This window comes from Aptenodytes patagonicus, chromosome 1 (assembly GCF_965638725.1).
Source record: "Aptenodytes patagonicus chromosome 1, bAptPat1.pri.cur, whole genome shotgun sequence".
In the NCBI taxonomy this organism is placed as follows: Eukaryota; Metazoa; Chordata; class Aves; order Sphenisciformes; family Spheniscidae; genus Aptenodytes; species Aptenodytes patagonicus.
In genome coordinates, this window is record NC_134949.1 from 195953286 (window position 1) to 195966268 (window position 12983).

Consider the following 12983-nt stretch of genomic DNA (forward strand, 5'->3'; position numbering starts at 1 on the left):
AAGGGACTAGAAAAGGCTTGGGAAGCCTTTGCGTGTTGTCATGGCTCTCCCCGTATTCAGTGTATTGCCTTAAACCACCTGATATACCACCATGGCTTTCTAATACCTTTCCATATACACAATTGCGGGAGTCACCATAATAACTTACGGGGCTAGATGGTCTCGTCTTGCATTTGGCTTGAGAGTTGTGACCCACGCCGTGAATATGTTCAAGGCTTCCCAAACCCCGTGGACTGCAGCTGGAGTATACCTCAGCTGGCGTGCTTCATCAGCAAGAGTATCTCCATGTAAAGCGTGCTTCTTCCAACTCCTGTTTGGGAGTAGTTCCCACTGAGGTCTGTTGGGCTGTTGTTAATTAAGTGAAAACTTTGGATGATTAGTGCAGGACTGATCTGTGACAGTGGGTGCCCCTGGAAGGAAACATTTCTTTTCTGCTGAAGACTGACGTTACTGTAGCAGGAGGGCGGTGGACGTATGTATCAGTGGAAGTTTTGTGACCTTTTTGAATAGAATCATTATTTATTTCTTGAGTGCAGTGCAGTCATGTTTGCACATTTAGAATAAAATTCTGTGGGTAATACATATTTTGAAAGAATTCAAAGAAGATACGTCACAGCCATGTTAAAGAAACACATTGCAAAGTTTCTTGTGTACTTAGACCATGGAGAGATGGCTTTTGACAGAGCTGTTACATTTTTGTTCAACAGGCTGGAACGTATTTGCCTCAGTCCTATTTGATTCATGAACAGATGATTGTTACTGATCGCATTGAAAATGTGGATCAGCTGGGATTCTTTATTTACCGCCTCTGCCGTGGCAAGGAAACCTATAAACTACAGCGCAAAGAAGCCATGAAAGGTAAATGTTCCTCCTGCAATCTTTTGTGTTGGCAGAAAGTTCAATGCCGCTTGAGTTCAATAAATAGGCTTAATTGTGTTGAAAGGAATGACTCTTAACTAAAGCAAGGGTTGCTTATTGCAGTAACCGGCTCTGTGGGCTTAAGTACGTCTGATATTTTCTGTGTAGGTATGGAAATAAGTCATTTTATTGTGCAAAAGTGCTCAAGGCCCCAGTGAGCTGGGAGCAGCTGAAATGTGTGTATATGCATGGGTATGTTTTCTGGGGTTCAGGCTTTCATTGATGCTTTTCTTTAATCTTGTTTCTTGACACACACACACACACACCCCCCCCAACCAAAAAAACCTTTAATATATGAGAAGCCATAGCCTTGTAGTCCAAGTACAGAATTGCAGGTTCTTCTTGTTGTTAAAGACATCTATAAATTAGTCCACGTCTTCCTATTTGCATCAGTGAAATGTTAGTAAGAGTTGTCGTCTCAGGAGAATTGTAGTGCTTGGTACTCCTTCGTGGAAGGTGTTCGAAAAACAACATTTGGAAGAGTCTTGACAAGCTATTAAATACTGCCTTAAAATTTTCACTCAGATTTTACTCAGACTTGCTTCTTTTTTTTTTTTTTTTTTTTAAACTGTATGTGATGTGCAAGTGCACACTGAAGCAGTTTAATTGCTTTAGTCATATGTTGGACCTGACTGCTTGGGAAAACAAGGAAAAGAAATACATTTTATAAAAATAGTTTAGAACAGTGTTTAAAAATGAAAAGATCTCAATAGCAAAATCCAGTTCAAAATTCAGTATGTTGATCCTGTGGTAGTAAATGATGAGCATAGGTTGGCAGTGAGCATTAGTTTGGCTAAAATTTGGTTAAATTCTGTCTTTCTCCGATTCCAAGATGTTGTTTAAATCCTACTAGTCCACTCTTTTTTGCCTATAGCGGTTTATTCCTTTGCTGTTCCCTCTCTCACATCCACACAAGCGTTTTTACAGACGCACAGAGAGGGAGATTGGGAACTGATCTGGGTTAAAACTAGCCAGTGGGGGGTTTTGGCAGGTTGGTTTTAACTAAACCAGTTCTGCGATTTGGTTCACCACACCTTCAGGATCATTGCCTGCTTATTGATTTTGTAAGTATGAATGTGTGCCTATGTGTGTTTCCTCTGAGATGGGGATCAAAGGGGGGTAGTTCTGACTTCTGGTGACATTATAGCAAATGTAAAACTATTACGTCTCTGATGTACCTCATCCCCTCTTCTCTTCACCCTCCATTGTTCTTTACCAATACAAACAGGAATTCAGAAGCGTGAAGCCGTCAATTGCCGAAAGATTCGACACTTTGAGAACAGGTTTGCTATGGAAACACTCATCTGCGAACAGTAATGAGGAATATTACTGTTACAGGAGACTTAAAAACTACAGTATGACCCCACCCTTTGTATTGTGTGCAGTGATTATTTTTTAAAATCTTCTTTTATGTAAGTAGTAGACAGGGCTTTATTGCTGAACACCTTCCATACTCTTCATCTCATGAAACATGTAAAATCAGTATGGTTTAGTTTTTTCCTTATTTTCAGGTGTGGTGGTGTTCTTATATTTGAATAGCAATTGTATAAAGACTTAGTTGCTAGTGCATTTCATGTGATGAATCTTGAATACTAGGAAGGAGAGAAAGTCTTTGAAATATCCACCAGTTTTTAATTAAGTAAAATTGAAAAGAATTATTAATGTACAAATGGACTGCAAGAGCTACTTCTAACTGTAATATTACCTGCTATATAGTTTATTACAGCACATAGACAAACCTGTATTTGACTCTTCCTAACAAAGTGCAATTTGTTTCATTTTTAAAATATTGTCATATTTACCTTTTTAGATTGATTTCTGACTTGATGTTTTAAAATGGCAAGTGTTTGCTGTAACAATCTTTTAGAAAATTAAGAAGTAACTTATGTTACTAACTTGTATATAATCCATGTATGTGCAATGGAAAATAAACCTTATAAACCTGTTTGTCTAAAAGTCTAGTGTTTTCTTTTGCTATTACTGGGGTTTTTTTGGAGGAGGGGACTACAGTTTAAATTTAAAGTTAAAATTAATGCTTTTTACTTGCAGTGCTATTTTTAAAAGCGAGAAGATAAAACGGAATAGGTGATGGCTGAGAAATGAATTCTGAACAGAGAAGCATGTTTTTCTGTTCCTTTTTCGTTTAAAGGCAATGTTACACTGCTTGCTTAAATTCTGGGTTGGTATTTCCACAATACATACAATCGGAGTGGAGATCCAAAGCTGACTTAACATGTTGTTAATGTCTGAAATCCCTCTCCTGAGTATTTGTCAAACGACGTACGTAAGCTAGAGCGTGCCGTGAGTCAGGCTGACCCAGCTGAGAGCCAGGAGTGTTCACTACATGCAGGACTCGGCATTTCCCTTTGTTCAACTTCGTGGCGTTTCTGTTAGCCTGTGCCATCCAGCTTTGCCAGTTCATCTGGAGCTAGCTCAAATATCGCCAATACCATTCTGTATCGTGCCATTTACACTTAAAACTGCTATTCTTAAAGCAAGTTTGAATTTATTTATATGATTGGTATCTTTGTAACGGCAACTTTTGTAGGGGAGGGTGCAGGGTAAGATGTACCATAGTACCTGCTGTTTTGAAGCTGGTTGCAAGAAAAATTACAGGACAGAAAAAAAGGGACTAACACTCAAAAACAAGGCTGGAAAATCTCTCCCAAAATCCACTTCTAAGCTTCCATAATATGGGAACTGACTTGTCTTTCTGAACAAATTTTGACCGTTGATTTATCAGGACAGTAGGAATGTTTAATAGAATATTTGCATATTTGTTTGCAAAAAAATACTGCTTAAACCCATTTTTAAATAATACGCACCATAGGTGTCCAAATCTTTTGTCTTAGGTTAATTTGGTCAAGAAGCTTTGGACTAATCTTATTTTTCATCTTTTAAAGGATCTTTTCTTAATATAGTGGGAGGATGCTCGACTGGTTTTGGAGCTATTATATGGTTGTAAACATGCTATCATCCAGCTTCCTGCTATTGTGAATGTTTGGATCGAGATAAAATAATTTGTTTTAAAGGAAGTTTCTTAAATACACAATACTTTTTTTTCCCCTCATCTGCATTTGGCTTAATTTACAGTTTAGTCTTAGTGTAGGTGCATTATATATAAAATGAAAAGTGTAATTGTTACTTCCCGAAAGTTGGACATTTTTAATCCATTCTTGATGGTGCATGGCAGTCATGAACATCACATAAAGCCTCACGTAGATATAGGTTAGATGCTCATGTATAAATTATATTTATATAGCTACGCTTTGGTGTGGATGTAAGCAAGCTGGAAAATCCGTTGGGAAAACTTCAGCTACAAACATTCAGGATGTTGCAATTGCGCGCTTGCAGTAAAGGTCAAATATATGTCAGGAAAGGGTTACTGGTGCGTTCTTTGGAACCCTGTGTGACGTGAGATTCACGCTGAAGTACTTTTAAGCATGTTTCCTACCTTTTCATGAGTGTACCATTCCTGTTTTCCGTAAGTTAACATGCAACTTGCTAATTTTTAAGTGAGCCTCGCATCATCTTTAACTTGTTTTCAAAATAAAACTCAGTAAGAAACCTGTGGTGTGTCCTTTAATGGAGACACCAGCAAATGAGGCTGCTGAAGGGGGGGCAGAGAGGAGGGAAGGGGAGGGAGAAATAGATTTGTTCTTACAGGCAGGAGGTCTATATGCTCATGCTGCATGCCTGTGTCCCTAATAACTTTTGAGCCCGTTGGATGGCAGAAGGAAATTTATTTCTATCGGTAGTGTGAAAATAAGTGGGGGGAAGGAGGGAGAAACTCGCGTGCACTGAGGGAAAGCTCCCAGCATGCGCTCGCATCTTATTAAATGCCAGGCAGTTTGTATGGGAAGAAGACCTAAAACACCCTGAGTGCAGGAAAAGCTCCCATTGGAACTTCTGCCCTCTTAGACAAAGTCGATGAAGCACGGGACACAAATCTGTGGAAAAAACTAGCTCTAGGAGCTGCTTGGGCTTTTTTATTTTTTAAATTAAGAGTATAATAAAGAAACATAGTTGTGCTATACTGAAGAAAACCACATTTCTAGCCCAATGAATTCCAGAAAAGGGTTAGTATAAAAATTACCTCAGTGGACAATTATCTTTGCAAATATTTTTAAACTCCTTGTAAGAAAGAAAATGAATCCTAATGCTGAGACACACTTTGTCACTGAAGTAGCAAAATCAAAGAGATGCCACTATCCTATGCCACCGTGTTTATTTGGTGAGGGGGCTGCGTTGCTCTCTCATGGGTCCCAAACAGCCTCTGATGTTCAGTTGGTCTTTGCATGTGTAAGGGTATTGTCACCAGTTGATGTGTATGATCTGGGCTTGCAAAGCATGATAAAAGCTCCAAGTCTTCCCTCCTTCTCTAACCAAAGTCTTGCAGCTTTAGTAAAGAGCCGCGGGGCAAGTTTTGGCATGAAGAAAATACTGAAGGCCTGCAGGACAGAAAATGCAAGTTTGGTTACCTGGTGCAAGGAGAAGTTGCAGGGTTACCTGAAGCAACGTGCACAGATGCGTTGCACTTGCAGAGACAAAAAGTAGGGGCTGGATTCATTTGTTTGAAGAAGATTGTTTCCAGCTGAATCAGTACTGTGGAAGCCAACAGACGTTTAACAAAGCCATCAACTGAGAGTAGCGTTGTCCTCTGGAAAGGTTTTGTTGGTATGAGTTGCGTGGGAGGATGGAAGTCTGACACGGCTGTCTTATCGGAAGCCTGTGGTTTAGAAATATTAGCAGAGCTGTACTCTTACTGGCATTGTTTTTTCCAGTTATAGGAGGATATTTTACTGAGGGAAGCAACATAGAAGAGCCTATAGTGGTGTTTTCATGCTATGAGTTTTGCTGGAATACTATACACAGATGTTTTCACCTAATCAGGGTGTTTCACTGCCATGCCTTGGTAAAGAATGTCATCATCTTAGGCTCACTTAACAAAAGGAAAAAAGCAAGATCACAGGCAGATTTAATTCAGACAAATTTCTGTCTGTTCACTATAGGCTACGATTGCTAATTTTCAATCGCTTTTCAGGTTGTCGGTCAAAATTAATTTGATTCCTGAGAACTAATTCCAGTAGAACATATTCTGCTTCTCGTGTGCTTAGGAAATCTTGGAAGAGGAAGCATGGGAAACATCCTCGCTGGGGAGACGGCCAGCAGCAGGACAGGGTGTTGCCCGTGCCTGGAGCACGCTTTCTCACACGGGGAGAGGAAGCAGAACCTGGGACTGAGCAGGACGGGAAGGGAGGGATTGCAATGGGGTTATTAATGTGGCCATGTGATTGCAAGCAACAAGAGGGTTGTGGTTTGTTTGTTTGTTGACCTTTATTTCATTATTAGTTGGCAGTGCCAACCAAAATGAACTGCCCTGCGCACCCCAGGGGCAGAATGTGTCTGGGGTTAGAAGCACTTTGCCTGCTGGGGACACACAGGACGGTACCTGTGTGACAAAGCACATGGTCTGATGCAGCTGTGCATGCAAAGGCATGTTTTATACTCATGTCCGGACACCTTCCACAAACAAGGAAAGCTGTACTGGGAATGATTAGTTTTTTCTGATGTAATTGCCCTTGCACTAAGGCTTCATTTGATAAATTGCATCAGTCAGGGATTTTATTTTTTTAGTACCCTGGCCCTCAACGCTAGCACAAATCTGGGGGTTTGCATATAGGCATCATATACGTGTAGACGTTTCTCCACCCAGTAACAACAGTCATAGTGTCCTTTCAGATCCCACTAACAATTTGGTCAGACACTTTATTGATAGAGATTCCTGCCTTAAACTCATCACTGCAGTATCTGAGACTCCAGCAGTGCACTGTGTACTGCTCTGAGAAGAGCAAGTCACAGATCTGTATAAATGTGCAGTGAAAATATTATTAATAATGTGTATGTACAGAGGCTTTGATGTTAGAGGAGGCAACATCTAACAAATACCTCTCTGTTTAGAGAGAAATGGCTTGGGGTTTGTCATGGTCCCTATGGATTTTACATCACTGTAGAAATATTAACTTTTAGAAATGTTTTTTATCCTTCATATTTTGAACTGAGTCTTTATGTAGGATACAATGATATTAGGGGCCAGGCTCACCAACAAGGGGTATAACCAGCCAGTTTCACTCCATCATGCCTGTAAATCATTTCCAGCTTCAAAGGCAGAGCTGATGCCAGTGCAATTGGAAGGCAGAGTTACCAGGCGTGGTCACGCTGGGGAGTGGAAAAAGCCTGGTTCCAACCATGCCCGTAGTGTCCCTGAAGCACTCCTGAAGCGGGACCGTCGCTTAAGTCCGTCTGTTGCTCCAGGTGGTGCTCCAGAGAAGTCCTTCTTAAGGCCTGGGGCCTGTAGGGCAGCAGCTGGAGAAGAGCTGGCCCGCAGGGAGCCGGGGACAGGTCCGTCGCCTCCTCGCTCCTGTTAGCACTTCTCCTGGGGCTTTGAGAGGGACAGCTGAGCTCCAGGTGACACTGATGGCAGGGGGCTGGTGGCTCCTGCGCAGTGCAAGGGATGTCCATGCACAGAAAAGGCTGGCCGGGGGAGGTTATGCCCTCCCGTCACTTGCCCTGGTAAATTCTGCCTGTTACAGGCAGGGAAATGGGGTGTGATTTGGGCAGATGTTTTTATAATCCGTGAATTTTACATCCTATGGGCTTTATTCAAGCAAAAATTCTGCCAATATTTAGTACTTGGACTAATATCCAGAAGCTCCCAATTTAGTGGTTTTAGTATATACATTTCCACCATGCATCTCCAGAAGAACTGATTTTATTATAATTGTAACTTAAGTGGTTAGAGGTCTGTGATAATGTCAAAATAAGAAGCTAGCCTTGGTAGACCATGAGGTGCACTTAAATCAAGTTTCCCCATCACAAAAATTTCATTTTTATGAAAACTAAAAAAGTAGCAAGCTTCTGTATCTGAGCAGTAAGTCAAAATAAAAAGGCTTGGTTTCATTTGCGATGAAAGCGTGACTTCTATTCCCACCGGCAATTACCATGAAACTATAGCAACAGTTTTAAGTGAAAAAATTAAGATAATAAAATTACTTAAGACTGTTTAGCAGCTGGAAACAATGAGTCAGGACTGCCTGACTGGGCAATGTTTCACAGACTGCCATCTGTCTATGACCTACACTTTAAAAGCTGTTGTAGCAAGATGTTTAGAATAAAGATATTGTCAAGCCAGATGAGAAATTATCATTAATACTATTTGACCTTGCAGTGTTTCCTTTTTTTTTTTCTTCCCAGTAAGAGCTGCTTTTCTTCTTTCCTTTGTCATTTTATTCCAAAAGCCCAAAGGCTCCATTTAAAAGAATTTTTTTAAAACTACAGGATTACAACATTCAAATCGGTGTATCTAACGATGGGGAAAAAAAGGCGCAGCGATTTACACATAGTTTTACACATGCATGTGCCTTTCTTTGGAAGTACATACACACACGTTAAGTCTTCTTACTGCAGTTTAGACATAGTTACTACATCTGAGGCTCCAGGATGGAGGATTAAAAATTATTGTAGCTCAATTCATCTGCTGCCTTCCTCCTTCTCCCTCCAGTTGTAACTTGAAGCATTCTGAGATTATTTTTTGGTTGTACCTGCTTATGGAGGGGAGCCCCAAGTGCCTTGCTTGATGAAAATGTGCATAAAATTTGACCCGAGAAGGTGCTTGGCACACTAACAATTTTAGAAAATTAGTATTCACACTGAAGCTGTCATCTCTTTAAAAGGATATGATGTTCCCTAAGCACTAATGCACAGGGGGTTATGAGAGCAACACAAATTCTTTCCCTGTCATTTGAATGATCTAGGGCCTGGCTCTAGAAGCATGTTAAAGCAGCTGTGAGGAAAGCTACCCAGGAGGGTGTGTTTCCTTCTTGCTGACAGCTGGGAGGGTCTCCACTGGCTGTGATCAAGTTTTCTGAGATGCTTTGCTCTCATTTTAAATTCTTCTGTGCTCTTAAAGCCAGTTGGGAGGAGAGGGCAATGGACTCATCTGTGGTTTAGGGTTTTAGCTTACTTTTACAAGCCGGTAGATCTGCCTAGTTGTCTGTGGTTCAACTGTAGACAACACGCAGTCCTAGACTCCAAACCTTCCACAGCATCTGGTGTCATCCGATTACAAGAAGTATTTAAACATGCTTAGAAGCACGGTAAAGTTACTGTCACAGTTTTACTAGAATCATAATAAGGAATGTCTAAATCCCACTACAGTCTACAACTCAAACATTTCATTTGGAGTTTACGTGCTTTGATTTGCCTCAGAAATCCCATTTGTTCTGTATTCACTCTACTGTAATTGGCTTAATTCCAATTATGAACGAGAAAAATAGGCTGTTCTCCTGTTTTTAAATAAGTTAATGAATATAAAGAAAAAGCCTGAACAAATTAATAAAGTGTGTGAATCTTAAAAATACTAGTGAATTTTTATTGTATACCATAGTTGTACTTTTTTTTTTTAAATCCAGAGGTTTGACAGCAATCTCACTAAAACTAGTTGCTTTACAGACAGAATGATAAATATGTGCATGTAGTAAGAGTCCTTACATACATCTATTTTTGCTTTTTCTAAGAAGTTGTCATCATAAAAATCTGAAAAAAATGTGCTCGTTTGCAGCAGTGATCTGCCTTCTAAATGCGGGTATGCAATTGCAGACAACAGAGTAGATTTTTAAGATCTGTCAATCAGGGCACTGGGGATTTGAATCTCATGGGCTTAAAGCCTGGAGAATTTCTTACATTAAATGTAATTGTAATGCACAGTGTTAAAAGTAATGTTTTAGTTAGGACTCGGACGAATGTCAGACTGAGAGATGGTCATAAAGGATTTGCAATTTCTGTCCTGCTCGACATCTGTATAGTTATTTATTTTTATATACAGGTCGATGGTTCTTCCCACGTCACAGAAAAGATGTATCGGCTGCCTCCAGCCTGTTGAGTACCTGAAATACCAGAAATAGCTAGGCTATCGTCTCCGGAGTGACTGAAGGACGCTGGGGGATCTCCCACGCCGAGGACTGCAAGTGCTCATTTTGTGAGGAAGGGGCGCTGACCACCTCACCGAGTCGTCCTCTCTCCCTCAGTCACCTGCCACCTACGGCTGAGACAGTCGGACGCCGCCGCTCCTTCTCTTGCTGCGTCCTCAGCTTTGACTCGCTTCAGCTGTAAAACCGAGTCCGGGAGGGCGAGAGGCGCCGCCGGGCACGGGGCGAGGCCACGGGGCGAGGCCCCGGCGCCATCCCGCCGCTACCTCAGGGAGCCTCGCCCCGCCCCGCCCCGCCCCGCCCGCGAGCCACCGCCCTCCAGCCGCGGGGCGCGCCCTCGCTCCAGTTGCCGGGACGCACGAAGCGGAGCCGGCTCCTATTGGCTAGCGGGGAGAAAGGAGCGCGTTCATTGGCTGAGCGGCTGGCGCGGGCACCTTCTCCTTCCGGGTTCCGAGACGCGCCGGGCCGGTCTGTGTTTAGGGGGCGCGGTCGCCGCTCCTCGCCGGCGGGTGGGGTGGGGGAGCGGCAGCCGGCCCGGAAGTGACGGCAGAGCGGCTGGCGGTGACGCAGTTTTCCCGCGGTTTGGGCCAGGGGGAGAGGGAGGGGAGCGGTAGCCGGCGGCCCGTCGTTACTGCCGCCCGCGGCGGGCGCTTGAACGGCGGGGCCCAACGGCCGCCCGCGCGCGGGCCGCCATGCCGCCCAAGCCCCCCCGCAGGGCGGGCGCCGCCGCCAGGAGCCAGCGCGCCAGCCCCGACAGCGGCTCCGCGCCGCCGCCCGCCGCCCCCCGGTAAGCGCCGCCCGGGCCGGGACCGTCTTTCGCGGGCCGGGAGGCGCCGCGGCGGGGCGGGCTGGGGAAGCGGTCGGGCTGCTTTCGGAGGTGGCGGGCCCGGGCTGCGCTGCCGGGGCTCTCTGCGCCCGGGGGTCCGGGTTGTGCCTCTTCCCGGGCCCTTCTGCGGGGCGGGGCGGCGTCACCACGGGGCGCCCTTCGGCAGCTGGCGTTCCCTCGTAGCTCCGTGGTCCGGTACGTAGCCGGTGTGCTGCGCGGAGCCCCCGCTAGTGAAGTCTTCCGCTTTCCCTAGGCTCGAAATCGGCGAAGCTGACTTCGTTGTCCTCTGTGATGCCCTGAAAGTGTCGGAGAGCGTGAGGGAGAAAGCGTGGAAGACGTATGAGAGCTTATCGGCCGTGGATGGAGCTCTAGTGAGTACCCGCTGCTCGTACCTCAAACCTCTGTTGTGGTGTCTGCCCTGTGCCCGGGTTGAAATATTGAACTGTAACTTTGCTGGCCTGGGGGCCAAGTGTCTTGCGGCCCGGGCTTGTGTGGTATGACTTTGTTTTTTTCCAAGTGCAGTTGGACTGAAGTTGGATGTTGCCATGTGCGTGTCTGTATAAACTGGTTTCTATATATCTCCCTTTTTTTGTTACTGTTTTCCAATAAAGGTATGGACTCAAAAATTCTTTTAGATTACTAATAAATGACAGTAGAAAACAACACCATGTGATCAGCTAATTCTTCAAACCGCAAGTTATTTCAAATATGTCCGAGTCAGCTTTATACACAGAAACACACAATGAGATGACCTCTATCTCTTCCCGCTCCATCCTTCTTTATGAGGCTGCAGAAAGGGTCTGGAGAAGACTGTTGCAGAGAAAGGGATGTTTGTATGTTAAACTCTTTTTCTACTGCCTAATGTTAATCTGTATGTACTTATCGTTGAGGTATTTCCGTTCAAAGTTAGTCATTGGGCATGTGTAAACAGATTAAAATGTTATGCCCTTTCCTGATTATTTTTTTCCCCTTCTTCTCAGTGTATTACTGCTGTCTCAACAAGCTGACTCAGAGAACAGCTACAATACAATTAAATCATGATTGAAGCTTTGTTATACAGACCTGAATTAGATGCAAAATACTTAGCTCTGGGGTATTATTCCCACTGTGTGGGCTAGCATCCATGTATTTGTTGTGACTTCTGCTTTTTCTTCTGTGACTTGAGCTGACCTGCCACAGCTGTGCTGTCACTAGTAATACCTTGTTGTCTGTGGTTTTTAAACCACAGGATGGGTATACTAGCTCTTGATGCATTTGAGTTTCACAATACAGTAACAGCATGGGAGGGAGACTGTGTACAGGTCTTTTAGTAACAGATACAATTTCCGGCCCTGGATGTTCCCAGGGAATATTTACTTAAAAGCATAGTTGAGCTCCTTTATATGAACTTAAACAGGAGTGGTCAGGTCTACTGAGTGACAAAAACAAGGCAGGTTTGAGTATAATTCTGCAAATTTCACCTACAGGTGAAATTTTCTTTTCACTGATCATTACCTAGCAGTGGCCAGATAAGACACAGGGCATTTGCAACCCTTCTTTTCAGCAGCTGAAGATGACCTCCTTTACCTATTCAGAAGAGGGCAATGACTAGATCTTCATTATGACATACAGCTAATATTTATTGCCTTGCAATTAAGGCCTATGCTAAGAGCCTTTCAATGTATAGGAAAAAGTCTACATTACATTGTGGTTCAGTCCAAGGCCTCTTCCTCAAACTTTCTGATGTATCAGCAAGGTGTTGAAGTGAGGAAGCTGGCAAGCGTGTGCCTCCACGGGGACCTGGCAGGCACTGGAGTTGCTTCTTCTAGCTGAGACCAGCGCAGGCTTCATTTGAGTGTGAAGTCAAGCAAATTAACAGCCTGGCTGATTGCTGCTTCTCTTTCCGAGTCAAGCTGTTATCATGGGGAGCAGGGCTTCTCAGGCTGACTGGTTCAGGTTGCAGGGATTCAGGAGGAGGCTGTATTTAAATGCCCACTCCTTTCTCCCCTGTGGTAAAGGTAACGTGTTAGAGGGGCTGTCCAAGGTTTGTCCTGCAAGCACCAGCTGCCTGTGTTTTGATCAATGTGGTTCAGTGCTAACCTGTTCAATTCTCAACTGAACAGAAAGTGCTTATGTAGTGGCTTTCTGTTCTCGAGCAAAAAGGAAATAGCAGGACACCAGTTGAGGCAAATACCTACTAGAACACTTCTGTTTAACCCTGTAGTTGGTTTGACTTGAGGAAGGTTGAATCATCAGACCATTGATGGAAACAG

General features: G+C 43.7%; 2 protein-coding genes across 3 annotated transcripts in view; both read left to right on the forward strand.

Moving 5' to 3' along the window:
• Nucleotides 1–2863, forward strand: part of ITM2B (integral membrane protein 2B) — a 28041-nt gene extending 25178 nt beyond the window's left edge. For both annotated transcript variants that reach the window (XM_076363864.1, XM_076363860.1), the window contains exons 5-6: nucleotides 708–858; nucleotides 2147–2863. In XM_076363864.1, the coding sequence (XP_076219979.1) occupies nucleotides 708–858; nucleotides 2147–2235 (240 nt within the window). In that variant the 3' untranslated portion in view covers nucleotides 2236–2863. The remainder of the gene's footprint in view (nucleotides 1–707; nucleotides 859–2146) is intronic.
• A 7734-nt stretch (nucleotides 2864–10597) lies between these two features.
• The window catches only part of RB1 (RB transcriptional corepressor 1), an 86182-nt gene continuing 83796 nt past the window's right edge, over nucleotides 10598–12983 (forward strand). The window contains exons 1-2 of the mRNA XM_076363867.1: nucleotides 10598–10692; nucleotides 10985–11102. Coding sequence (XP_076219982.1) covers nucleotides 10598–10692; nucleotides 10985–11102 — 213 coding nt within the window. The remainder of the gene's footprint in view (nucleotides 10693–10984; nucleotides 11103–12983) is intronic.